This window comes from Pelodiscus sinensis, chromosome 7 (assembly GCF_052426305.1).
Source record: "Pelodiscus sinensis isolate ZL-2025 chromosome 7, ASM5242630v1, whole genome shotgun sequence".
Taxonomy (NCBI): Eukaryota; Metazoa; Chordata; order Testudines; family Trionychidae; genus Pelodiscus; species Pelodiscus sinensis.
Window position 1 is genome coordinate 2,789,591 of NC_143058.1, and position 26,064 is coordinate 2,815,654.

The 26,064-nt window shown below is 63.5% G+C and overlaps 1 protein-coding gene across 2 annotated transcripts; it reads left to right on the forward strand.

The window, feature by feature from the left end:
• The first annotated feature begins 1,554 nt into the window (after positions 1 to 1,554).
• On the forward strand, positions 1,555 to 25,935 carry TMBIM1 (transmembrane BAX inhibitor motif containing 1). 2 transcript variants are annotated; one of them, XM_089779625.1, is made up of 13 exons: positions 1,605 to 1,710; positions 17,272 to 17,347; positions 19,040 to 19,309; positions 20,847 to 20,941; positions 21,413 to 21,477; positions 21,948 to 22,001; positions 22,461 to 22,511; positions 23,003 to 23,042; positions 23,425 to 23,462; positions 23,974 to 24,061; positions 24,531 to 24,626; positions 25,466 to 25,519; positions 25,646 to 25,935. In XM_089779625.1, the coding sequence occupies exons 3-13, from the start codon at positions 19,078 to 19,080 to the stop codon at positions 25,787 to 25,789; spliced, it is 957 nt and encodes a 318-aa protein (XP_089635751.1). In that variant the 5' UTR covers positions 1,605 to 1,710; positions 17,272 to 17,347; positions 19,040 to 19,077; the 3' UTR covers positions 25,790 to 25,935. The 2 variants fall into 2 exon arrangements, with proteins under 2 accessions (XP_075789129.2, XP_089635751.1); XM_075933014.2 differs by lacking the exon at positions 17,272 to 17,347 and having other exon boundaries at positions 1,555 to 1,710.
• Positions 25,936 to 26,064: the final 129 nt, after the last annotated feature.

A 26,064-nucleotide genomic window follows, 5' to 3' on the forward strand; every position in this document is an offset into this window, starting at 1 on the left:
AGCCCCGATCGAGCTGCGGCCCCTGACTCCAGCGGCCCCCTTGCCCCAGCAGAGCCCCGCGGAGGGGGAGCAGCGACAGGTCTCCACGCTCGGCCCTGCTGGGTTTTCCCGTCAGCCCCGGAGGCGTTCGGCATGAGCTCGGCACCCTTATACCCCAGGGATTCAAAACTCCTCCCTGGGATCTGAGAGGCCCAGGGCGATTCAGGGCACGGCCAGGCCAAGGGTGGGGAACCTAAGGCCTGGGGCCGGATCCAGGCCCTGAGGCTCCGGGCACCTCCTCCGCAGCATTGGGGACCTTGCACCAGCATCACCCAGACCCTGCCCCCCCAAACCTGCTCGGATCCCCTAACCCCAGCCTGGTTCTGCACCCCCACCCACCCAGACCCCCCAACCCCAGCCTGCTCCTGCACCTCCACCCACCCAAACCCCGCACCCCAGCCTGGTTCTGCACCCCCACCCAGCCAGACCCCCCAACCCCCAGCCTGCTCCTGCACCTCCACCCGCCCAGACCCCCCTAACCCCCAGCCTGCTCCTGCACCCCCACCCACCCAGACCCCCCAACCCCCAGCCTGCTCCTGCACCTCCACCCGCCCAGACCCCCCAACCCCCAGCCTGCTCCTGCACCCCCACCCGCCCAGACCCCTCACCTCCACCCTGCTCCTGCACCCCCACCTGCTCAGACCCCCCTAACCCCCAGCCTGCTCCTGCACCCCTTCTGCCCAGACCCCCCACCCCAGCCCGGTTCTGCACCCCCACCCACCCAGACCCCTCACCCCTGCCTGCCTAGACCCCTCACCCCCAGCCTGTTTCCCAGCATCCCCTCTCACACACTAAACGCCTCATTTTTGGCCCCAACCCAGAGTCCACGGGGAGGGGCTCACCAAATCTGCTGGCCTGGGCCCCTCTACTCTCTGGTGTGCAAGGGGCCTGTGGGGAGGGACTTTCTGCTTCCTGGTCAAGGACCACGTCCCCGAGGGTTATTGTTATTTTGTGCTTCTCACTTTTGTGCAGCCCTCCCCCGAGTGATATTTCTGTGGGTCAGCAGCCACAAAAGGTTCCCAGCCCTGTTCTAACGCTTCCCATCCGGCTGCAGAGTAAATTCCCTTCTGTGCACTAAGGCAGGTAGGGATGGGCCCCAGGGGTAGAAACACCGGCCTAGCCGGGGGGAAGGGGGCTCTGCTCACCCGCTGGGTGGCATTTGAACCCCCCGAGTGGCTGCCCAAGCGCCCAGGGGGCAAAGCCTGGCCGGGGGGCTGGGGAAATGTGGGGCCCATGCAGCCAGGGCTGGGTAGGTTAGTCACTCCCAGGAAGCCTTTCCCGGATGCCCTTCTCTGGAGCCCGGCTTCACTCCTTGGCGGTGCCCAGGGGACCCCAGCTGCCCTGCTCTGCCAGCCTGGCCGGGGGCTGGATCAACGCACGGTGGGGTGCAGGGAGCCACGGAACCCCACTGCAAGGACCCCCCTGGATGGGAGGGGAACCGCTCCCAGCCCTTCTGCCCGGGGGACGGTGCCCGGACGCCCCCTGCTGGCTGCGCTGTGCGCCCACCCGTGCGCCCTGAGCGCAGCGCATCACCAAGCCATTTGGGGAGGAGCCGGCCGCCGGGGTCCTCCCTTCTCGGGCTGCTCCCGGAGCAGCTGAGCTCGGGGGCGGAGACCAGCTGACAAACAAGTCGCCGCTGGGAGGACGGAGGCGAGAGGCCCAGAGCCCCAGGTAAGGAGCCGACCCGTCCCAGCGGCCGGGAAGTTCCCTGGCACCGTGCGCGGGGCAGGGCTGAACCCGGGGGACGCATGGGGAGGCAGGGCGCAGCTGCGAGATGGGACCCACCCACAGCCCGGACTGGCGCTGCTGCTCCGTGCCCGTATCCCGGCTCTCCCCAGGCGGGGGCCCCGGCGTCTAAACCCCCTGGATCAGAGCCGTGGCTCCGCGGGGCATGGGAGGAGCAGGCACGTGGGAACGGCCGGGCTGCCTGGCACGGAGCTGGCCTGCCCCAGCGCCCAGGCGTCCCTGCCCCGGTAGTGTAACCTGTCAGGGAGGGTCCCCACGGGGGCTGCTGTTGGTGGCCAGGGGCTGGGTGTGATATTGACTTGGGTGGGGAGGAGTAAGAGGCCTGCGAGAAGGGGGGCGGGGCGTTCTGGTCTGGAGGGAGCCACTTCTCTCCCCACGACAGAGGTTGGCACATCTGCATGGGGAAGGAGCCAGGCCAACGCTCCCGGTGCTCATGTGGCTGTTCCCAGCCTCCCTTCCCGGGCTGTTCCCCCTCCCTCGGGCCAGCTGTGAGCGCTCCCCTCCTCCAAGGCAGGCCCAGGGCTCCCCTTGCCCCCCACGCCCAGCACAGGCATTAGGAGTGGCCTAGTCGTAGGCACCTATCTTCGGCCTCTGGCACTTCCTGGCTCCTTTCTCCTGCCCGTGCACCAGCGTAAACACACCGAGCGCAAGGGCGTCGCTCCCGTGGCGGCGAGCCGGGTAGCTCGCAGGCAGCCCCTTGCTGTGTTTGGCTCCGTGGCAGGCCCCCGACGCCGCCAGCCTTGCTGAATGGCTGGAGCAGGCCCACCGAAGAGGTGACTCACTCCTTCCGTGTTTTCGTTTTGCTAGCCTGGGTGTGTAACCGCTCCAGGGGCCCAGAGCTGCAATTTTTAGCTGCTTCCAATTTACCCCTCCATCCAGGGAGGCTTCTGCGCCGTCAAACCAGACAGTCGGGGATAATCAACAAGAATGAACACTTCTACGCACAGGAATTGGTTAGACAGCGTGCCGGTGACGGGACACTTGCAGCAGCCGGTTCCGCGCTGCTTTTATGTCCCAACCCCCATCGGTCTTGTCCATTGTAAGGCAGTGTTCCCTCTAATCCTTTCCTTCCATGTGCTCATTTTTCCCCATATGCATGGAGAATAAATTTTATGTTCCCCAAGGCATGTGCGAATGTGCACCACCACTCGAAAAAAACACAACGAACTACCGGCACTTTGTTAATCAGTTGGGCACCCCGTTTACAGAGAACTCTATTGTGAGGGAGGGGTAGTAACCATCTCGAGGTGACGCGCCCCCACTAACTCTGACGGAGCTGGAGATAGGAGCGTGACTGTGACCAGCCGTGTGAGCTACCTACACCAAGCAGGATCCCCTCTTAAACCCTGCACCTGTACCTGGGCAGACAGCCCCTCCCATCGTGGCTACGCAGGCTGGCTTTAGTGCGCAAGCCTCCACGGAGCCAGCGTGGGTATGTCTGTGTGAGTGGGAAATTACACCCCCAGCTCCAGTGTAGACAGATGCCTCGGGTCTGCCCAGCTCCTCAGATCTCCTGAGCTCAGCTGGGTCTGCAACAGCCGGCCGGCTTTTATACTCACCTACCTGAGCCCCCGCTGATCAGTCTTAGCTGGGAGATTGGGGGGGGGGTGCTTCTCCCCTTAAAGGGCCGGCCACCCTATGCCCACTTCGCCGGGGGGAGGTTAAAAAACCTGGGCCCGTTTGGCTTAGGAAAGAGGCGACTAAGGGGAGAGATGGCGGCAGTCTGTACAACCGCACCGGGTGTGGAGAAAGTGACTAGGGGAAGGTCATTCCCCTCTTCGTGTACCGCAAGGACCAGGGTCCCCTCATGGAAATGAATGGACAACAGGTTTTAAACAAATACTAAGAAGCATTTTCCACCACGTGCAGTCAACCTGTGGAACTCCTTGCTAGGGGACGGTGTGGAGGCCCAAACTATAACTAGGTTAGGAAAAGCACGAGAGATGTTCCTGGAGGACAGGCCCATTAGTGGCTATGGGAGATGGTGGTCAGGGATGTTAACCCCCCGTTCTGCATATCCCTATGCCTCTGAGTACCGGAAGCTGGAATTACAAGGCAGGGCTCACTGGATGATTCCCTATTATGTTCATTCCCTCTGGGGCACCTGGCACCGGTCGCTGTCGGAAGCCAGGATCCTGGGTTTGATGGACCTTTGGCCTGACCTAGTCTGGCTGTTTGTATGTTCTTACGTTAATAGAAATAGCCACTTCTCTGTCCCGTCTTGCCATGGTTTAAAAGCGCTTCACAGCTAGTCAGTGGGAGAGTTTATTAGAGAGACGAGGCAGTGGGCAAGGTTCCCTCTAATCTTTTCCACCCACGTGCAGATTTTTCCCATCCACGTGCGGAATAAAATTATTTGCACCAAGATATGTGCGAATGTGCACCACCAGCAGAAACAAAAAATCCAAGTGTGGGCGCTCTGTGCCTAGCTGATTAGCAATCAGAATTTCTCCTAAGCGCCCAGTTTACAGGCAATACTGGCGGTGGGGCGGTTAGACCACCTTCTGTTACACGATACCAGCTATGCTTTCCCCCACCTCGTGTCTCTAAGATCCTGCGACCAAGAGGCCACCAGTACCACGACAGGCAGCTGGGGAGAGTCCAGTCTATTAATAGTTATGATTCATTTGAACTCCAGGGGCGGGTTGGCTGTGTGACGCCAGGCAGCACACGGAGCGGCCGGGTGACTCCTGGAAAATATTCTAATGCCTAATACACAGAGGGTGTGGGCTCCCGGGGGTGTGTGCCAAATAGGAGGGGTGAGAAGAATGATCCAGGCCTGGAAATACTTGGGCGTGGCGAGCGATTGAAAAGCCCGGGGCTGTTGCTTAGGAAAGGAGAACCCCGATCCGACAGAAGCAGAGAAGGCAGCTGGGGGGGGCGCCGTTGGCCCCTGTCTCGTAACGCAAGAACCAGGGAGATGTGATGAAATTAAAAAGCGGCAAATTGGAAACCAATAGAAGGCAGTGCTTTAAACCGTGGCATGGGATTAGCCGGTGGAACTTTCTGCCACTGGAAGTTGTTACGGCCAAGAGCTTTGGAAGCTTTGAAAAGGAATGGGAGCTGTATCCGGACACACAAGCTCTCCAGTTATAATAATTAATGCCAGCGTAGAGTGTGGCGGGGTATTAAACTTCCTGCCTCAGGGCTCGAGCTGACCTGTCACCGCTGGAGATCCGGATGGGCCTAACGTGCTGCCGCTGGGTCTTGTGCCTCCTGGGCCGCATTGTTACCAGCCATTGAGTCAGAACCAGGGCTCCCTGTCAGCTGGGCGCTTGTGCGGCTGCGCAGGAGAAATTCTGATGCCGTCCAGCTGGTTAGCAGAGTGCCTACCGCTAGGTGTGTGTTTCTAGTGGTGCACGTTCACACCGCCTGTGGTGCACGCAACAATTTTATTCCGCACATGGGTGGAAAAAGTCCAGAGGTGGATGGGGAAGATTAGCGGGAACCTTGGTCAGAGCCCGGGGTGAGCTGGACCTAAGCTCTGACCCGGTCTGGCTGTTCCTAAGTTACTCCTGAGCACGAGTGTTGTCAGGCAGGGCCCTGGCTTTAGGCTGCGGGGAACGTGAGCCAGCGAAACGCGCGGATTGAAGCAGACCCCTGCTGCTGGCTCCTGCTGCTGGGCAACTCGCGTTGCTGTTGGCAGCAGTGCAAAGTCCAGAGGGCCGGGGCGCTGCCTAAGAGCGGCTCTGCGCAGGCCGGGCAGGGTCGGGCCCGGTGCTGCCGGGCGTTGGGACTGGGCCGGGACGCTCGCCCACGTGGCGGGAGGGGCAGGGAGCGGGCCGGGCGCTGCCGGGGAGGAGCGGCAGGCGGATGGCGGGAGAGCAGAGGCACCGTGGCCGTGGGCGGGTGCCCGGGTGGCGCTGCATGGAGAGATGCCCGCTGAGGATCGGGCCCCTGCCTTGCGTGGAGCTGGTGGTTCCCAGGGTCGGCTCTGAATGGAGCTGCCAGACTCGAGGCCCCCAGAATTAATCTGGCGAGGCCCCTTTAATCAATCAATCAATGAATTAATTAAACCGCCCTCGGGTTGGGATCAGGATCGTCGCCCCCCCCTCCCCCTTGCCAGGACAGGGAAACTGAGGCAGGGAGGTGAGGGGCTCCTTCAGACGCGTGGGGGGAAGGGCGAGTGCCCGGAGGGAGGGCTGGCAGGGGCAGGATGCCCTGGCACTGGGGCGTGACTGTGCTGACCACACTCGGAGAGCTGCCTTTTGGGGGGCACGGGTAGGTCTTGCGCTTGGGAGCTGGTGCCCCTCCTTCCCGTGGCTGGTCTTGCCCCACCATCCCCAGGCAGAGGGGCCGTGGGCCGTGCTGGCCACCTGTGCCCGCCTTGCTCCCTGGCTGCTGTTTACACTTCCCCTCCCCCTCTCCCTGATTTCTGCCCGGCCCCGCCTGACTGCCCCCGGACAGGTCCTTTGATGCCCCCCCCATTTCCTTCCGGCATCACCGCAGCCTTGCCCGGGCCCTGGAACCCGCCGCCGTGGCCCCACGTGCTGGCTCATGGCCTGGCCGGGCCGGGTGCCCGCTCTGGGCAGACTCTCCTGGCTGCTGTGGGGCTTGGAGCAGAGCCCGGGAGAGCCGCTAGCTGGCAGGTGCAGCGACCCCGGGGCGGAACGCTGGAGCCTCGCGGCAGGACTCTCAGGAATGCCTGGGCATCGGCCGTTGCGTTGGTATCCCCGTGGCCGGCCTCCCCCTGCCTGCCCGCTGGGTAGGGCCGGGCCTGGGTTGCTGGCCTCACCCACCAGCGCCCGGCGCACGTTGTCCCGGGGCAGGGTTAGCCCTGGCCCAATCTGCTGTGGGGTAGGAAGCCGTGGGGGGCCGCGGATGCCCCACACCTGTGCCCAGTGGCTGGGGAGCAGCTTTGCACCTCGCTGTGCCCGGGTGCCGATCTGCCCGTGTTGTGTCCGCGCGGAACCACGCTGGGGTTTTGGCTTGTATGTTTCAGGGCGGCTGGGCCCCTGTCCCCATCCCTGCCACTCCCGGAGCATCAGGTTCAGGGCCGTGCCGTGCCCGGTGGCTCGGTGTCATGGCCGGTTCCCTGTACGTGTCGCTCTGGTTGGGGAGCCTGCCGTGCTGGGGGGCAGCGTGTCCCCCGCCTGACTCAGCAGAAGCTGGGTAAGCGCCCCCCCCCGTCCCAGGAGCTGCATGCCTGGGAATTACCCCCCTTTAGGGACACGAGCTCTGCCTGCAGGGCCCATTCAGCCCTTGGCCTGCAGCAGCCAGGTGGGGCCAACAGGGCCAGGACGCTTTGTGGTGGGCACACCTGGCAGCTGAGGCCCCCCCCCCAACTCCTGCCACGCAGGGGCACCCAGCTCGGCCTGAGTCCACCCAGAGGCCGTCAGCGGGAGCCGCAGCTGCTCCCAAATCCAGAACCTCCAAAGCGTCTCGGTACCTGGTCTCAGCAGGAGTCTGCTGCCTCCGGGGGTCCAGGCTGGGCCTCCGTGGGAGGGGGAAGCTGGCTCGGAGGGGAGCAGGCCGTGGCCGGGATCAGCCCCTCTCTGGCTAGATCAGACCAAGCAGGTAGGAGCTCAGCGTAGACCGAGTGCAGATGGAGCCTCAGGTGCCCCCCCGGGAACGCTCTCCCTGGGATGCAACTCCCAGGTCCCAGCTCCTGAGCGCGGGGTGTTTCCCGCCCGGCGGGTTCTCTCCCGCCCGCCCGTCCTGCCGGATCAGAGGGGTCACAGGATCAGAGAATCACAGAGCACTGGAACGGGAAGGGACCTCGCGAGGTCAAGTCCAGTCCCCGGCCCTCCCGGCAGCACCCAGCACCGTCTAGATTATCCCAGACAGGCGTGTGTCCAGCCTGCTCTGAAATATCCCCAGGGATGGAGACTCCACAACCCCCTGACACAATGTATCCCAGTGTTTCACCACCCGGACAGGAAGGAAGTTTTCCCTAATGTCCAACCTCAACCTCCCTTGCTGCAGTTTAAGCCCCTTGCTTCTTGTCCGGTCCCCAGAGGCCAAGGGGAACAATTTTCCTCCCTCCTCTCTGTGACACCGTTTTAGGTATTTGAAAGCTGCTCTCATGTCCCCGCTCAGTCTGCTCTTTTCCAAACTCAACAAGCCCAATTCCTTCCGCCTCCCTCCTAGCTCACGTTCTCCAGACTTTTCATCATTGGTGTTGCTCTTCTCTGGACCTTTTCCTGTTTCTCCACATTTTTCCTGAAACGTGCTGCCCAGAACTGGACACAAGACTCCAGCTGAGGCCCAACCAGCGCAGAGTAGAGCAGCAGAACGACTCCTCGTGTCTGGCTCACCACACGCCTGTGAATGCAGCCCAGAGTCGTGTTTGCTTAAGAACATAGAACGGCCAGGCTGGGTCAGACCAAAGGCCCATGCAGCCCAGTCTCCTGTCTGACGACAGTGGCCAATACCAGATGCCCCAGAGGGAGGGAACAGAACAGGGAATCAGTACGTGATCCCTCTTCTGTTGCCCATTCCCAGACAAACAGAGGCCGGGGACACCCTCCCTACCCATCCTGGCTAACCCCCGTGAATCTATCTAGCTCTTTTTTGAACCCTAAGTCCTAGTCTTCACACCATCCCCTGGCGAGGAGTTCCACAGGTTGACTGTGTGTTGCGTGAGGAAAAACGTCCTTTGGTTTGTTTGAAACCTGCTGCCCATTAATTTCATTGGGTGCCCTGCCCCGTAGTTCTTATATTGCTTTTTTTGCAACAGTCTCTCGCTGTTGACTCCTATTTAGATTGTGGTTCATTGGGGGCCCCCTTGTTTCCACCTTGGGGAGCCCCCCGTTTCTCCACATGGCCTTGGGATGGGGTGTAACTATTAACCTGTTGGGTGCTGGCATCTTCCCCACCACCGGCTGGATGGCAGTGGGTGCAAATCCGCTGCAAAGCAACCTGGCAGCTTTGCCAAGGAAATTAACGGGCACCCCGGCAGGGCAAGGCCCAGCTGGGACTGGGTGCGGAGATCTGCCTGCCCCTCAGTTCCCCATGCGCCTGGGGGACAGGTGTCCCAGGGTTTAGTTGCAGGCAGGGCTGCTCCAGTTCGACCTTGTGTCCTCAGCGCTGCGCAGTGACTCTGGGGACCCTGGAGCTGCTGAGTCCTCTCGCTGGCTTGCGCCAGAGCTCCAGGCCGGCCCAGGAGGGAAATCCTGAGCCTGGAGCAGGGAAGGGGTGGCACAGGGAGCAGTGACAGGGCTGCGGGCATGGAGGGCGGCACCCCTGAGGTGTGGGGAGCCCACTCATGGGACACGCCGCGTTGTGGGGCGCAGAAGCTGGCAGAGCCAGCCAGAGCTGCCGTGAGCATGTTGGTGGTTGGTGCAGAGCTGCTGATCTGGGCTGTCCCCTGAGCCTGCTGCCTGGTGCTTAGCTGGTGGCCCCAGGCTGGGCCGGAAGCTGCTTTGCAGACACAGCAGAGACGCAGGAGGGCGGGCCTGGTGCTCAGGCCTGCAGCCCTCCCCAGCCTGTAGGGTTTCACCCTGGCTTGGGCTCCCCAGGGCCCTGCCATACCCAGCTGTGTCTCTTTTTTGAACCCTGTTAAAGTCCTGGTCTTCATAACATCCTCTGGCAAGGAGTTCCACAGGTTAACTATGTGTTGTGTGAAGCAATACTTCCTCTTCCGGGCAGGCACAGGCTGGGGATACCAGAGACCCCCGGGGAGAACAGCGACATCTGCCAGGGCACGTGGTGGCAGAGGAGCCCGGAGGATCCTCGAGCAGAGAGGCTGGCAGGAGAATGAGAGGGGGACAGAGAGCGCAAGGGAGCAGGGCAGAGGAGCGTGCGGTGGCCTGAGGGGTGTCAGGAGCGCGGCCAGAAACCAGCTGTCTGGTGGCTCCCAAGGGGCTGTGGCCAGGCCGGGTGGGGGAAGAGTCCAGGAGGCGGGAGGCTGGGGAGATGATCAAGCAAAACTGAGCTGGAAGAGGAGGAGGTGGGGGAATCTGTCTCTACCAGCCCCCCACTGATTGCTGCCTGGGGGTGCTGCTCCACGTCCCCTGCAGCCCTCCGCTCGGGCTCTGGCGGCGGCTGCTCCCGCACGGTCCATGGGGGTCTGGGGGCCGGGAATGGCGCTCACCAGGAGTGCGTCTTGTGGCGCATGAGCCGGGAGAGGGGGCGGGGAGGGACCGGGAGGCGCGTTCGGAGCTGCCTTTCCTGGAAGCCTCTCTCAGCGAGCCGAGCCAGGACTAGAAGTGCCCGGGCAAGGGAGGGGCCCGAGCCTGCGCCCCAGGCCGGCTGCCAGGGGCCTGGAGGGAGGTGTGGCTGGAATCATCCAATCGTGGCGCACGGGGAGCTGGGAAGGGTTCCTCGGGGTGCCAGGCCTGCGGGGACGGCCCCCCTGGCACCAGATCAGCCGGGCTGGGCTGGTTACGCCCCAGCTTGGCAACCTGGACGCAGCGTCAGGCCCTGCTGCCGTTGTTCTCCAGCTGCCCCGCCCAGCCGCCGGCCCGGGGGGACACCCCCATGAGCAACCCAGGGCAGGGAGGCAAAGCGCCCCCTTGGGCCAGCCCGGGAGGGGGAGGGCAGATGCCTCTCTTCCTCCCGCCCGGCAGGAGGCTGGGTGCCGAGGGGCAGGCTGCCGGGCAGGCTCTCGGTGGCAGAAAGTGACGTGAATAGGGAGGGAGCTTTGACCCGAAAAACGGAGCCCCCCAGGGAGACGTTTCCAGGTTGGCGGGAGGCGGAGCCGCGAACGGGCGCTCAGCCTGGGCTACCTACGTGCCGAGGTGCCCCTCGCCCACTGAGCCCGGCTCATCTGCAGCCGCCCCCCTGCTCCGCCAGGCTCAGCCCTGCCGGTTAACCGGCCCCCGGCCTTCCCGGGTCTGTGTCACAAGCTGGCTCCTTGCCAGCGATTGCAGCTGGTTCTCTTGCTCTGATCAGCGCCCCCTCCCCATGCTGTGGGGCCGGCGTCTTCCTCTTTCAGCTCTGCAGTCGTTCTGCCTGCCAGGGCCTTACCGCCTGGGTCTTGCGTTGGCCCTGGGAAGAGCAAGGCCAGACCAGGGCGTGTGACGTAATTGGGGCGGAAGCCGCGCCGCTTAGTGGCTACATCTGAGCAGGTCTCAGGTCCGGGGACGGGTCCCGCCTCTGCTACCGGCTCCCACCCCGCACGTTGCTTTGTTCGGACGCCCTGTACACCCCCCCAGCCGGGGGCGCCCGTCCTGCCCCCGGGAGCTGGCTCTTCCCCACCCTGGTTGCGTTCGCCGCGCCCTGGTCCCGTGGTCCGCTGTAGACACAGTGGGACCACATCTCCCACGCAGCCCCACCCAGCTCGGCCAGACCTCCGGCGCCTCGGGGCCAGGCCTTCGCTCACGGGGTGGAACTCCCCTGGGACCCGGCCCCAGAGGGCAGACTAAGGGCGAGAGGTGGGGCCTGCCCCCCCGTGGGTGGCCTGCGCCTGACCCTGCGGAGGGGGAAGTTGAGGGGCAGGCAGCCAGGCTGGGAGATGCGCCCTGTTGTGTGTTCGTTCCTGCAGGATGGGCTGATCCTGCCCGTTCTGAGCGGTCCCGGGGGCCCCTCGCTTCCTGCAGCTCCTGCCCTGTGACCAACGCTCCTTCCTCCCGGACTGGGCAGCGATCCATGGACCCACTGCTGACCCCCTTGGTCTGCCTGGCGCTCCGCCCCTTGGTTATCCCAGCGCCGGGCTGCAAAGCCACGGTGCCACGTGCTGATGGCATGAGGGCGACAGCCTAGGGCGGGTCACCCCCGCCCTCCAGCTTCTCCAGACGCCAGGATTTCCAGGTCACCCGCTGGGCAGTTTATTTTTGGCGGCAGTCGGACGCTGCCGAGGGCAGGCGGACAGGGCAGCTCCCACCAACGCCCTGACCCCGCGGGAGACGCTCTCCACCTCGGGGCCGGGCGGCGCGGGATCGGAAAGCCTTTCCAGGCTGGCGTTCGGTTCCCGCCCAGATCCTCCTCCGGGAGAGACCCACCCAGCCCCGCTTGCAGCCCGGCCCTGGCAGGGTTGAGCCGCGCACAGAGCCGGCCGAGTGATTCCCACCCGCAAGAAAAGTGAAACTGACCAGCCCGGCCGTGGATCTGCTCTGCCGGGCCCTGGAGTCCTGCGGCGTGAAGTGAGCGTCCGTGGTGCCGTGTGCCGGGGCAAACGTGCAACGAGCACGCTCAGAAGAGCTCTGCCTAGGGAATAGCGAGGTACCGACGTGGCCCGTTCGCTGCCACGTCGGGGCCCCTCTCGCACCCCCTGGCAGCGTCTCCCTGCAGATGGAGGAGCCACGGGAGAGAACCACGGGCTGCACCCCAGGCCTCTCGGGGAACAGCTGCAGCAGGGCGCGGCTTGCCCTGGCAGAACCAGGACGCCTGCACCTGGGTGCTCCCAGAAGGGCGTGTCCCGCGTTGGCGTCTCCTAGGTCAGAGAGTCACAGGGCACTAGAACTGGACGGGGCCTCGAGAGGGCATCAGGTCCCGTCCCCTCCCCTCCCGGCAGGACCAAGCACCATCTGGACCATCCCTGCCAGTGTCTGTCCAACCTGCTCTGAAATATCCCCAGGGATGGAGACTCCACAACCTCCCTGGGCAACTTATTCCAGTTTCACCCCCTGACAGGCAGGGAGATTTTCCTACTGTCCAACCTGAACCTCCCCTGCTGCCGTTTCAGCCCCTTGCTGCTTGTGCTACCACAGGGGGCTCCAGCCTTTGGAAGCAGGAGATCGCGTTTTGAATGTCAGTGCAATCCAGGATCTACCTCACACCCAAATCGCCTGGCCCCGCCTCCTTCGTGCCCCCTCTCCTAGGCCCCGCCCCTGCTCACTCCGTCCTCCCTCCGCCAGACCCCCTCCCTTTCACCAGGCAGGGGCAGCGGGTTGGGGCGCAGGCTCAGGTCTTGGGTTAAGGGATCTGGAGTGCAGGAGGGGCTCTGAGCTGAGCCTGGGGCAGGCTGTTGGGGTGCCGGGGGGGTTCTAGGTGCAGGCTCTGGGAAGGTGTTGGGATGCAGGGGTGCTCAGGGCTGGGGCAGGCTGTTGGGGTGCCGGGGGGGTTCTAGGTGCAGGCTCTGGGAAGGTGTTGGGATGCAGGGGTGCTCAGGGCTGGGGCAGGCTGTTGGGGTGCGGGGGGGGTTCTAGGTGCAGGCTCTGGGAAGGTGTTGGGATGCAGGGGTGCTCAGGGCTGGGGCAGGCTGTTGGGGTGTGGGGGGTTCTAGGTGCAGGCTCTGGGAAGGTGTTGGGATGCAGGGGTGCTCAGGGCTGGGGCAGGCTGTTGGGTTGCGGGGGGTTCTAGGTGCAGGCTCTGGGAAGGTGTTGGGATGCAGGGGTGCTCAGGGCTGGGGCAGGCTGTTGGGGTGCCGGGGGGTTCTAGGTGCAGGCTCTGGGAAGGTGTTGGGATGCAGGGGTGCTCAGGGCTGGGGCAGGCTGTTGGGGTGCAGGGGGGGGTTCTAGGTGCAGGCTCTGGGAAGGTGTTGGGATGCAGGGGTGCTCAGGGCTGGGGAGGGCTGTTGGGGTGTGGGGGGTTCTAGGTGCAGGCTCTGGGAAGGTGTTGGGATGCAGGGGTGCTCAGGGCTGGGGCAGGCTGTTGGGGTGTGGGGGGTTCTAGGTGCAGGCTCTGGGAAGGTGTTGGGATGCAGGGCTGGGGCAGGGATTTGGGGTGCAGGAGGGGGTTCATGACTGGGGTAGGAGTTCGGGATGTGGGCTCCAGCTGAGCCCTGTCTACCTCAGGTGGCTCCGGGGTGGTGGTGCAGGGGGGCTAAGGCAGGGTCACCCCTGCTCTGGCCCTGCACTGCTCCCTAAAGCAGCCAGCAAACTCCCCCCCAAGTCCTGCTGTGGGCGGGAGGATACAGGGCAGGAGAGGGGGCAGCCTGACATCCGCACCCCCCTCCCTGCCCTGCCCTGCACAGCAACCAGAAGGCTCCAGGGCGGGGTGGGGGGGGCCGCAGCCCCAAGGCAAAGGGCAGGAGAGGTGCAGCAGCTGGGGGAGGGGCAGCTGCCGTCCCGGCACTTCAGAGCCTCTTGGCCAAACCAGTCAGGGTCAGAGGCCACAGACTCCACGATCCACCGGTAGATCCGGCTGGACCGGCTGGTGACCACTGGCCTCGCATCAGAGGCCCAGGAGAACATCTGTCTCCCTCCCCCTTGTGACACCCTTTTAGGTCCCGGAAAACTGCTCTCCTGGCCCCTCCCAGCCTGCTCCTTTCCCAACGGAGCAAGCCCAGTTCCTCCAGCCTTCCCGCTTGGGGCCCTGGGAAGGAGCGGGCCCCCGACAGCCTGACAGCCCTTGTGGGGGTCCCTCTGGCTGCTTGGTGCCCCTGTCACAGCATCCCCTGGCGAGGAGTTCCACAGGTTGACTGTGCACTGCGTGAAGAAAAACTTCCTTTGGTTTGTTTGAAACCTGCTGCCCATTCATTTCATTGGGTGCCCTGCCCCCTAGTTCTTACATTGCTGTCAGGGACCATCCCACCAGCCTCTGCAGCCGCAAGATGTCCAGCAGCTTGACACCCCCGTCCCGCCCTCTAACCCAGCCTCTGCCGCGGGAGCCCAGGAGGGCCGGATCAGATTGCGTTGGCTTACACCCTGCCGGGGCAGCCAGCTCTCCCGGTCCCTGTGTCAAAGGCAGCTCCTCTGAGCCGTGATGATTCACGGGGCGTAACAACAGCCCAGCCGGGTGCGTCAATCAGCATGTCCCTCTGGCAGCCCGAATCCACGCTGCAGCCTGTGTCATAGACCCGATACTGCACAGGGCAAAGGGGGATTCGCCGTTGCTGCTGTTGGAAAGACTTCGGCTTCTCTAGCTGCAAGGGCCTTGTCCTGGCCCTGCTGCTGCTGGGAATTTCCGAGCGAGTCCTGGGGGAATTTGGAGCCCTAATAAAATTGCCGACTTCCCCCAGGACTGCGGAGTGGATGTTCTTAGCTGGTCCTGAATTGGCTCCGGTATTTCCCTGTCTCTGTGTGCCTCACGGCAGAGGCTCAGGAGTGAGTCTCAAGCATTAACCCCACCCGCAAGGCTGGGAGGAATCTATTATCCTCCACGCGCTAGAGGGGGAAACTGAGGCACGGCTGCGTGAGGTCAGGCTGCGTGTCTGTCGCTGAGCTGTGCTTAGAACCACCGGCAGCGTGGACACAAGGTCTCTTGCTCTACCCACTAGGCTGACCTGCCTCCGGGAGCCGCCCAGGGAACCCCCGGCCCAGGCTGGAGTCCTGGTGTTTTAACCGCAACCTCGTCTCCCCGGTTCCTACCAGAGTTCTAATCTGAGCACATTGGACAGAAACACTGGCCGGGGGAATGCGAGAGGCCCATGACCTTTGGGGAGGGGTGTCCTTAATTTCTGTAGCAATGAAAAGCTGAGACTTCCGTGGACTGTATGAAAAGGAAACTGCACCCCAGCCCCCGCCCAAGCGCCTTCCCTTCTGGAGATGACGGTGAGGAGAATCCCGAGAGCTGGCACAGCAAAATCTCCAAGCGCTTTGCATCATCCTTCCCCCTGCACAGATGGGGAAACTGAGGCAGGCGACTGGGGGTTGCAGGTCCCCCCCAGCAGGCCAGTGACCGAGCATGGAATAGAACCCGTGGCTTTGGTGGAGGACCCAAACAAGGCTTTGTAAGAAGCAGGTCCTATTTAAAAATCAAGCCGCTCTCCTGCAGCTCTGGATGCCTAAGATGTTTACAGATGTTAAATACATGGGGTGCGCCCCCCCCCAGGCCTAATGCCTGCTGCTCCTTGATGGGTTCATCTAGACACGGCGCCCCCATCCCCACGCCGGCTGAGTCAGGCGCGGGAGTGGCTGAGTTGCTGGGCTCGGGCTGGTGTAAACGGGATGTCAGGGGGCTCAGGATCAGGCCCCTCACCCTGAGGATGCGCTCAGAGCCGACGGACGAGTCGGCGTTTAGGCGTGTCCCCTGCTCCGGCAGCTGGGGGTGTGCCGCGCTGCAGCGGGGAGACGCCCCACACGCAGAGGAAGGAGCCGCCGGATTAACGCCACGCCTGCCCTGCGCCGGGTCGACTGAAAGGACGCTGCCGGGAACAGCGAACCTGGCACGCCTGTGAGAGCAAGACAGGACACGCGGCGTACGTGGTAGTGTAGACAAGTCCCTGCTGCGTCAGATTCCTGCGTGTCCCCTCTTGCTCTTTGCCTCCTCCGGCTGGCAGGAGCTAAGTCACGCCCAGCCGGAGCTGGGCCGAGAACCCTGCTCTTTTGCTTGGAACCCTTCCCCTCCGCCGCTTGAGCTAAAGGACAGTGCCCTGCGCCGGCGTGAGCCGCTGATCCAGTGTCCCCTCCCCTCTGCTGTCACTAGTGTGCCCCGTGGTCATGCAGCTCACAGCTTGTCCGTTCCGCATGCGGGCTGCGCTCCCTTGCGTCTCCATCCCCTGCTCTGCCTCCGGCCAAGCTGTGCCCCGGGAGTGTCGGCTCCTGCCTGTCCGCTCCGTGCGCCCCATTTCCTCACCGTAGCCTCGTGAGCAAGACACGAGGAGTTGTTCTTCCGCTCTACTCTGCGCTGATCAGGCCTCAGTTGGAGGATTGTGCCCAATTCTGGGCACCGCATCTCAGGAAAGAGGAGGAGAAATTGGAGAGGGTGCAGAGAAGAGTAACAAGAATGATGAAGGGTCTAGAGAACACGAGCTAGGAGGGAAAGCTGAAAGAATTGGGCTTGTTTAGTTTGGAAAAGAGAAGCCTCAGAGGGGACCGGATAGCAGCTGCCCTGTACCTAAAAGTATGTTACAACGAGGAGGGAGAAAAATTGTTCCCCTTGGCCTCTGAGGACAGGACAAGAAGCAAGGGGCTTAAACTGCAGCAAGGGAGGTTTAGGTTGGACAAAACTTCCTACCTGTCAGGGGGGTTAAACACTGGAATAAATTGCCCAGGGAGGTTGTGGAATCCCCATCACTGGAGATATTGAAGATCAGGTTGGACACACACCTGTCGGGGATGGTCTATGGTGCATGGCCCTGGCAGGAGGGCAGGGGGCTGGACTTGATGCCCTCTTGAGGTCGCTGCCAGTTCTAGTTCTATTAGTCAATGATTAGCTTGGGCTCCTTCTCTTCTCTGGGGCAGGGATCACGCCAGTTTCTTGCCTGTGGGCTGCTCCCAGCTCCTCTGAAGACAGCTGGAGTTTTGCAATTGACGTGGAGGCTGGATTTTCACCCCTGGCCACGAATGCATCTGGGATCCCTGCCCTGCATTGCTTCACTCACCGATGCCCTCGCTCCTTGTAGGTGCCACTGGGCGCTGGGTGGGCTCTGGCTGCATTGGCACGAGAGCACAGCAGGGGAGTAGCACCCCCCCCCAGCTCTGGGTGGCTTGGGGTAAGGAGCAGAGGGAGTGTCTGTGTGCTGTGCCCTGGGACGCTGCCTGCAAACAGCCCTTGTGTCAGATCAAGGAGCGCTGTTGGACAGCTGATGCGGGCAGAGCCGCCGGCTGGATCATCCCAACCCCCGACAGCACAGAAGGGGGCGTGTCCTCCAGCCCCTCATTGGTATTAAGTGCTCCCTTGTCCAATGAGAATTTGTGTCCCTGGGAGCCGGGGTTGCTGTGGGGGTGTCCGATGCCCGGACTGTTGTGGGGTGGAATCTGAGTCCCGCTTTCCATCCAGGTTCCACGTACAGAGGGATCCACGTACAAAGGGTAACGATAACGATTCCACGTACAGAGGGATCCACGTACAAAGGGTAACGATAACGATTCCACGTACAAAGGGTAACAATAATGGTTCCACGTACAGAGGGTTCCACGTACAGAGGGTAACGATAACGGTTCCACGCATAGAGGATTCCACATACAAACGGTAACGATAACGGTTCCACGTATAGAGGATTCCACATACAAACGGTAACGATAACAGTTCCACGTATAGAGGATTCCACATACAAAGGGTAACGATAACAGTTCCACGTATAGAGGATTCCACATACAAACGGTAACGATAACAGTTCCACGTATAGAGGATTCCACATACAAAGGGTAACGATAATGGTTCCATGTACAGAGGGTTCCACGTACAGAGGGTAACGATAATGGTTCCACGTACAGAGGGTAACGATAACGGTTCCACGTATAGAGGATTCCACATACAAAGGGTAACGATAATGGTTCCATGTACAGAGGGTTCCACGTACAAAGGGTAACGATAATGGTTCCACGTACAGAGGGTAACGATAACGGTTCCACGTATAGAGGGTTCCACGTACAAAGGGTAACGATAACGGTTCCACGTATAGAGGATTCCACATACAAAGGGTAACGATAATGGTTCCATGTACAGAGGGTTCCACGTACAAAGGGTAACGATAATGGTTCCACGTGCAGAGGGTAACGATAACGGTTCCACGTATAGAGGGTTCCACGTACAAAGGGTAACGATAATGGTTCCACGTATAGAGGGTTCCACGTACAAAGGGTAACGATAACGGTTCCACGTATAGAGGGTTCCACGTACAAAGGGTAACGATAACGGTTCCACATACAGAGGGTTCCACATACAAAGGGTAACGATAACGGTTCCACGTACAGAGGGTTCCACGTACAAAGGGTAACGATAACGGTTCCACGTACAGAGGGTTCCACGTACAAAGGGTAACGATAACGGTTCCACGTACAGAGGGTTCCACATACAAAGGGTAACGATAACGGTTCCACGTACAGAGGGTTCCACGTACAAAGGGTAACGATAGCGAAAAGGTGTTATCGTGTTACAGTCCTGGGCTGCAAGGGGTGCCGATATCTCTCCACACCCGTGTATCGGGGCTGCAGCCCCTTGCTGGCTTGACTTGCCCCTCTCCGTGGAGTGACCCCTCCCTTCTGACCCGAAGAGCGATGAAACGTACGCAGAGCCGTTGCGTGAGCTCTGGGCCGGTGGAACGCCCCTTCCTGCGGTAGAATGAGTCCCCCGCTGCCCGGCAGGGCTGAAATGTTCCAGCCTGGATTCCAGCCTAGGGCACTGCCCCGCCCTGCTCTTGTATGAACTCTGGCCTGACTTCCGGGCTTTTAATGGCAGCTGGAGTGTCGAAAGTGCCGCCTCCGTTTCCGGGTTCCTGTGTCTGGCCGTGCTGAGGCGGGTTTAGGGCTCCGGGCGCCATGAAGCCAGTGGTTGGGAGTTGGGGCCGTTCGGACCGGGGGATGTGAGTTGGCTCCCCCACGCTTGGCCCACGGGCCGTGATGTCCTAGAATGGCTGCCCCAGCCCGGCGGGCAGAGAGCCCTTGGTTTGACGGGTGGGGCGAGCGAGTCGCTCCCTGGGCGGCGAGGAAGGAGGTGACCGCTGGCGTTTTCAACCCGCCCAACCCGGCGTTGAAGACTCTTTGGCGAAGAGTCCGCGAGTGGCGCAGGGACCCTAATGGCCGATTTCTCCTCCCACTGTCCGCAGGTGCTTGCGAGAGCCAGTCGGAGCCTGTTGGGGGCGCCATGTCGTACCCCAGTGCTCCCCCTCCCTACGATGACAAGAACCCCCACTACCCCCCGCAGCCCGGAGCCTACCCCGGCGGCTACCCACAGCCCGGAGCCTACCCTGGCGGCTACCCGCAGCCTGCACCCTATGCCGGGGGCTACCCACAGCCAGGAGGATATGGACACGCAGGGGGCTATCCCCACCCTGCTGGCCCAGTGCCCCCCATGCCGACGATCCCAATGCATTTAGGTAAGCTGGGCATTCGCTAGAGGGTGTTTCTTATGGGGGCGCTGCGCAGAAACCCCCTGAGCCCAGAGGGCTGCACACAGGAAACCCAGGCCCATCAGCCTGCTGAAACAGACGAGGGTCCGCCCTGGTTCTGGTAGTGGGGCAGGTGGCCCCAGGGAGTGGGGCAAAGAGCGTCACAAGGGGCTGGATTCTGCTCCCAGGGGAGTGGGCCAGATGGGCCAGCAGTGTGGCAGAGCCCGAAGATTTCCCTGGGCCCCGGGGACGGGGGGGACACGGGGGCTCCGATCTGTCCCTCCCCCAGACTGGAGAGTGAGCAGCCAGCGGGGAAGAGGCTGCATCGTCCAGTCCCCAGACGACCCCTGGTGCCAAAGCGGGGCTGAGCCTGGCACCAGCCGGGCCTGACAGCCCATCACCGTGGGATCTGGGCCCCTCCACCTGCAGAGCCGGCGAGAGCCCGGGACAGCGCCTGCAACCGTGGGGAATTGGGGAAACGCCCCCACGCTGCTGGGGGACAGTCCAGAGGACGGTGGCCTCTGTGTGGAGAGCTATCTGTCCCAGCTCCCGCCCGAGGCTCGGTCCCACCGAGCTGTGCCTTGCTGGGGACAGTTGTGACTGGCCGGCAGGAGGTGGCCTCTGATGGGGGAGGGGAGGGTGCAGCGGGTTTGCGGGGCTTTTCCCAGTGAAAGCAGTCATGTCCTGCTTACCCCCTAGATAGTAACAGCCCCAGGCCGGAATGCCCATGCCCAGCAGACAGTGCTCACCAAGGTTCCCTCTAAACTGTTCCGTCCATGTGCAGAATAAAATTGTTCTGTGCACCGAGGTCTGTGTGAATGTGCACCACCTGCAGAAACCAAAAACCCCAGCGGTGGATGCTCTTCTGATCAGCTGGGCGGCATCAGAATTTCTCCTGAGCGGCTGTTCCCCACACCCAGTAAGACGTGGACTTTTCCTGCTGGCAAGGCAGGATCGGGTCCATCTGGGAACTTCCTTTGGGCCTTAGTTTCTATAGTGAAACTTGAGTCCTGCTTGGCTCTACCCTCACCCGTCCTTGTACTGAAGTGTTACCGACCAGCCCTCACCTACTGCAACAGACTCACCTCACCAGTCCCGTACCCCGAGCGAGCGGCGTTCTACCGCCGGCGGAGACAGAGAACAGGAAAGCAGGGCGGCTGGTCCCAAAGCAGGAGAGGGAAGAGGGTTTGGCAGCTGCCTTCAGTCTGGTTCTAGGCCTCCCAATACGGCTCCCGAAGACGGCCGTGTGCTTACAGCGCCCTCGGCCTCGCCCTGCCGGGTCCCAGCCCCGTGTCTCCCGCCTGGGCCCAGCCCTCTCGGCCACGGCGTCAGCGGGACCCCGGCTGGAGCCGGGGGGCTGTCAAGGCGGATGTCCCGTGGGGCAGCCCTCGGCCGGGGAGGGACTGGATGCTTGCACGTGGCAGCCCCTGGACATGAGCCCCATCAGCTGGGCCCAGGAGAGGTGATATCCCCCCCCAGCTGTGCCAGTGTTCGGGTGCTAACCTCCCGTCGTGTGTCCCCCCAGGGGACGGCTATGGCAGTGGTGACTCAGGGGAGGAGAACGGCCTGAGAGCCGGCACCTGGGACGACAAGGGAGTGCGACACGCCTTCATCCGCAAGGTAAGGCCCCAGGGGGCCGGGCTGCAGAGTGGGGGGGCCTAGTGGGGGAGGGGTGCCCCCGACTCCAGCCCTGGGGCATTGACTGCGGCCGAGGGCGCGCCTGGAACCTGGGTGCAGTACACGGCTGGGGGTCCAGCGGCGTCATGCTCCCATGGCCATCGCCCCCCCACCCCCGTGGTCTCTGGGCAAGTAAGACACCGGGAGCTCCCGCCTCGGTGGCAGCCCCCAGTGGGGTCAGTGGCAGGGGTAGCTCCCCCGTGCCCCACCTGGTCCCTGGCAGGGGTAGCTCCCCCGTGCCCCACCTGGTCCCTGGCAGGGGCTGGGGCTGCGTCCAGCAGCAGCGAGATCCAGCGACTCCCTCCCAGCTGGCGCGGGGCAGCGGGGGGCGGTGGCGCCTGGGGGCGGCCGCGTCTCTCCGGGGGCAGGGCCGGTGCCCGCGGGTGACCCCGTCCGTCGGTCTGTCTCCTCCAGGTCTACACCATCATCTCTGTGCAGCTGCTGGTGACCGTGGGCATCATCGCCGTGTTCACCTTCGTGTGAGTCCCGCTGCCCCGCGCCCGGCCCTGGCTGCCGCCCCGCGGCTACTCCCTGCTCCGCCGGGCCAGGAGCTGGGACCCCCGGGGCTCTTCCGTCTGCCCCCGGCCCTGCCCCCGCTGAGGGGAGGGGCCTGAGCTAGGCCGGGGGCTGGAGGAGCCGGGTGCCGTCTCACAAGGGGGGCCCACCCCAGGCCAGACGGGGGGACGCTGCCCTGCACTGGCAGGAGGCTGGAGGGATCCTGGCGGGTCTGTCGGGGAGACGGGCCCAGGGTGGGGCAGGGTTAAAGGTCTGTCCTTCCTCCCCACTGGGCACCCCACGGCTGACTCGGGGCGACGGGGAACGGGGAGAATCTCGCTCCCCCTCCCTAGGTCAGGCCCCGCGCTGCGCCCACGGGGGGTGGAGGCGCCAGGGGGCGGAGATGGGGCCGCGTGAACCCAGGGGCCGATCTCACGCTCTTCCTTCTTTGCAGCACCCCCATCCGGACCTTTGTGCAGAGGAACGTAGCCGTGTACTACGCCTCTTAGTAAGTGTCTCTGCCCATGGGGAACCCTGCCCGCCCCAGGCCACCCGCCCTCTTGGCAGGGCCCTGTGCTGCCAGGTGAGGCCTGGTGGAGTCACGGCCGCCCGGTCGGGGGCTCCCTGTTGGTGCCGCGTGCCAGAGGCAGCGGGTGCGGCGGCCATGTCCCTGTATTGGGTAAAGTAAGGAAGGTTAGAATGTAGGGAGGGAGCGCGGTGTAGTGGTTAGAGCATGAGACTCTTGGGGTGGTCTGCTCATCTCCTGACCTCAGAGGTGCCGTAGCCAAGCTCTGTGCCTCAGTTTCCCCTCCGTGCAATGAAAGTCAGGCTTCCCTGTTGCCGAGGCCCAGTGTGAAACAACGAACGAACCTCGGCCCTTCTGCTGCCTGGCACGCGGCTCCGACCGCCCTGGCTGTGGGGGGGAGCTGAGCGGGAGGGGTCCAATGTCTGTCTCCTCTCTCCCCAGCGCTGTGTTCCTGGTCACCTACCTGGTGCTGGCCTGCTGCCAGGGCCCCAGGTGAGTGTCCGTCCCAGTCAAGTAGGCATGGCTTTGGGCACTGGGGACGGGGGTGTGATCGAGAAAGGGGGGAGAGGTCAATATTCCCTCAAATTGTCCCCACCCACATGTGGAATAAATGTTGTTCTCTGCACCAAGCCGTGCAGCTGTGCACCACCACTAGACACACTGCCAGCTGTGGGCACTCTGCTAATTGGCTGGTGGCACGAGCGCTCAGCCTACAGGGGATGCTGGTCAAGGCCAGACCGGGCTCTGGCTCCGGGCCAAGGGCCAGCGCCATGGGGCTGTGCCCCGGGGTCTGTTTCCGTCCATCTGGGGCTGCCTGCCCTGACTCGGGGGTCGGTTTTCATGGGGACCTCTCTCTCCCCCTCCCCCCCCCCCGCCCTGCAGTCTCATCCAGGCCAAAATGCCGCACCCTCACGCTGAGCCCCCCCGCCTGCAGCCCTGGCTCCGGCCCCCACCCCTCACCTCTGTGTTTGCTCCCTCCCCAGGAGACGCTTCCCCTGGAATATCATCCTGCTGAGCATCTTTGTAAGTGGGGCTGTGGGGATGGCCCCTGCAGTGGGAGGGGCCTTGTGAGGGGGCCTGCCCCTGCGGTGGGAGGGGCCTTGTGGGGGGCCCCGCCCCTGCGGTGGGAGGGGCCTTGTGGGGGGCCCGCCCCTGCGGTGGGAAGGGCCTTGTGGGGGGCCCCGCCCCTGCGGTGGGAGGGGCCTTGTGAGGGGGCCCGCTCCTGCGGTGGGAGGGGCCTTGTGGGGGGCCCGCCCCTGCAGGGGGAGGGGCCTTGTGGGGAGTGGGGGGATGGACTGAGGAGGTTTGGATTGGGCCCGGGGACAGGAGGGGGTAGAAATGGGGCGTCCGTGTGTCTATGCCTGGCTCTGTAGCTAACCCCACCCTTTCCTTCCCTTTGCCGCAGACGCTGGCCATGGCCTTCATGACGGGCACCATCGCCAGGTACCGGCTGGGACACCCGCTCTGAGCCTGGCCCCGAGTTCGTGCCGGCGGGGGGGGGGCTGGAAAGAACGTGGTCCCCAGGTCTCGCGCCTCCCCGTCTGGGCCTGGTGACGCCTGTCCCCGGCTGCACAGAGGACACGAGGTGTCCGGTGTCCATTGTGGGCCCCACACGCCGGCCCGGCCACGTCCGGGCGCTCACCCTGCGGGGGCTGAGGGCACGGACAGAGAGTAAAGTAACACGCTCCCCTAATTTCTGCTCCGTGTGGTCCTGGAGTCTGGGCTCGGACGGCGCCTCCTGGGGGCGAGGGACAGAACTGCAGGCTGCCTGGGCCGGCTTTTCCACAGGGCCCGTGGGGATAGTACTGGAGATCCCGCCCACGTGCCGCCCAGGAGCCCGTGGGCTGGCGCTGCCGGGGAGCGAGCCGCGGGTCTGAGCTCCCGTTACACGGGGAGGGGACACAGGAAATAATCAAATGGCTTTGAAACGTCCCCCCCCCCCCCTTTTTCACAGCATGTACAGCACCAACGCTGTCCTCATCACCATGGTGATCACCGCCATAGTGGCCATCGCTGTCACCGTCTTCTGCTTCCAGACCAAGGTGAGGCTCAGGGGCGCCCGGGGCAGCGGGGACGGGGGTCGGGGACTTCCCCTCCTGAGGGCCCCCGCGGCGTGGGGCTGGGCACCGGGCCGACGCCACATCGCCCAGCGTAGGGTGCTGGGGGGCAGAGAACCCCTGGCCCTGGGGGCCGCGCTGCCTGCGCCCAGCTCTGGGGCCAGACTCCAACGGGGATCTCGTGCAGCGGCCCAGAGAGCCTGCAGGGCGGCTGCTTCCCGGGGGGGCTCCCCGCTGGCCACGTCCCAGCTGGGCAGCACCGTGCCCTGCAGGCCTGACCCGGGCAACCTCCGTCCCTGCCCCCTCTACCCCCCGGGCGGAAGAGCCAGTGCGGCCCATCCCAGCAGCCCTGGGGAGCAGCCAGCCCCAGCCTCTGGCGCCTCCTGCTGGGGAAGCCCAGTGCTGCAGGATGCTGCTCGTGTCCCCCCCTCACGTGTCACCGTCCCGCCGGCAGGTGGATTTCACGTCGTGCACCGGGCTCTTCTGTGTGCTGGGCATTGTCGTCATGGTGACAGGGATAATCACCGCCATCGTCCTCTCCTTCAAATACGTGAGTAGTGGCTGGGGCGGCCGGTTCCGGGACAGGCTGGGACGTGACCCCGGTGCTGCCCTCTGCTGGCCCCATCGATAGCTGCAGTTGCCAGCAGGCTTGCCTGAGTCTGCTGAGAGTCTGGGGCAATAGCCCTGCCGGATGGGTGACCTCCCCATCTACATGAGGCGGTGTTAACTCTGAAACCTAATAATGGCACATTGCAATGTTGCAGCAGGGTGATTTCATCTGTGGTTGTTTCAGTGGCTGCGTTCCCCTGGCCTGGGAAGTGGGCAGGTGAACGAAGCTACCAGAGCTTTGTGTCCCAAACCGGCCTCACGTCCCTGTCTTGCACACACACGGAGCCCTGTCCCCAAGCCGCACCGGCCAGGGATATTGGCGCGTTTTGTTGACAGGGAAAATTGCTGGAGAGACGTGGTCCCGTGGGATCACCGTTGAACGAATGTCCTTTGCCACCTGCAAACGGCACCAAGGGGGCAGGATTAGGCCTGGTTGCTGGGATAGGAGGCAACCCCAGACGCAGCGGGGTGAGGTGCGGATGACTCAGTAGGAGGCGCTCTCCTGTGTGCTGTGCTCCTGGGCGCTGCACCCTTCCAAGAGCCCCCACGCCCTGTGGCCTGGCACTCCTTTAAAGCGCAGCCACAGCCCATCTCTTCAAAGCTGGGGTGCGAGCCAGCGGGGGTCGTGCTCCTCCCCAGAGGTGGCTGCATTTCAGCGCCAGGGGCAGCTATTCCTGACGGACGCACCCTGGCATCCGAGTCATTTTTCTCCCGCCCTAGGCGTGCGGGTGGCATGGCTGGGCAAACGCGGCCGCCCTCTGAGCACCCCTCTCCTTGCAGATCGCCTGGCTCCACATGCTGTACGCGGCCATCGGGGCGATTGTCTTCACCCTGGTGAGTAGCCCCGCCCGCCCTCTGAGCTGGGAGTCCCCCGTGTTCCCGGGGGAGACCGGGCTCCGGCACATGAGCTGATGGTCTCTAGCAGCCGGGCTGACCCCCCGCCCTCTCTGCTCTCCCCAGTTCCTGGCCTACAACACCCAGCTAGTGCTCGGCAACAGGAAGAATGCGATCAGCCCCGAGGAGTACGTCTACGGCGCCATGGAGATCTACATGAACATCGTCCAGATCTTCACCTTCCTGCTGCAGATCGTGGGCCGGAGCTAGAGCCTCAGGGCGGGGAGCGCGCTGGGAACACCTTGCCTCCTTCCTTCCCTGCTCCGCTGGGGAGCCGGCCTGGCTGCTCACAGAGGGGCACGCCTGCCTTGCCGAGTAACGAGGCTTTGCGCAGGAACGGAGCCAGCGCCCACCCATTCCCGCCCGCCCCGTTAACTGCTCTGCTGCCCTCTGTGCTCCTCCTGCCTGTCGTCTCTCTGCCCCCAGGGGCGGGCCCAGGCGCTGAGTTCTGCCCCGGCGCGTCCTCGTTTGCTGTTCGTGGCCCT

Bases quoted from the DNA above. Each gene is read 5' to 3' on its own strand.
- TMBIM1 (XM_075933014.2), top strand. From the start codon at position 19,078: ATGTCGTACCCCAGTGCTCCCCCTCCCTACGATGACAAGAACCCCCAC. The intron at 19,310-20,846 runs GTAAGCTGGGCA...GTGTCCCCCCAG, and splicing joins GACGATCCCAATGCATTTAG to GGGACGGCTATGGCAGTGGT. The intron at 23,043-23,424 runs GTAAGTGGGGCT...CCTTTGCCGCAG, and splicing joins TCATCCTGCTGAGCATCTTT to ACGCTGGCCATGGCCTTCAT.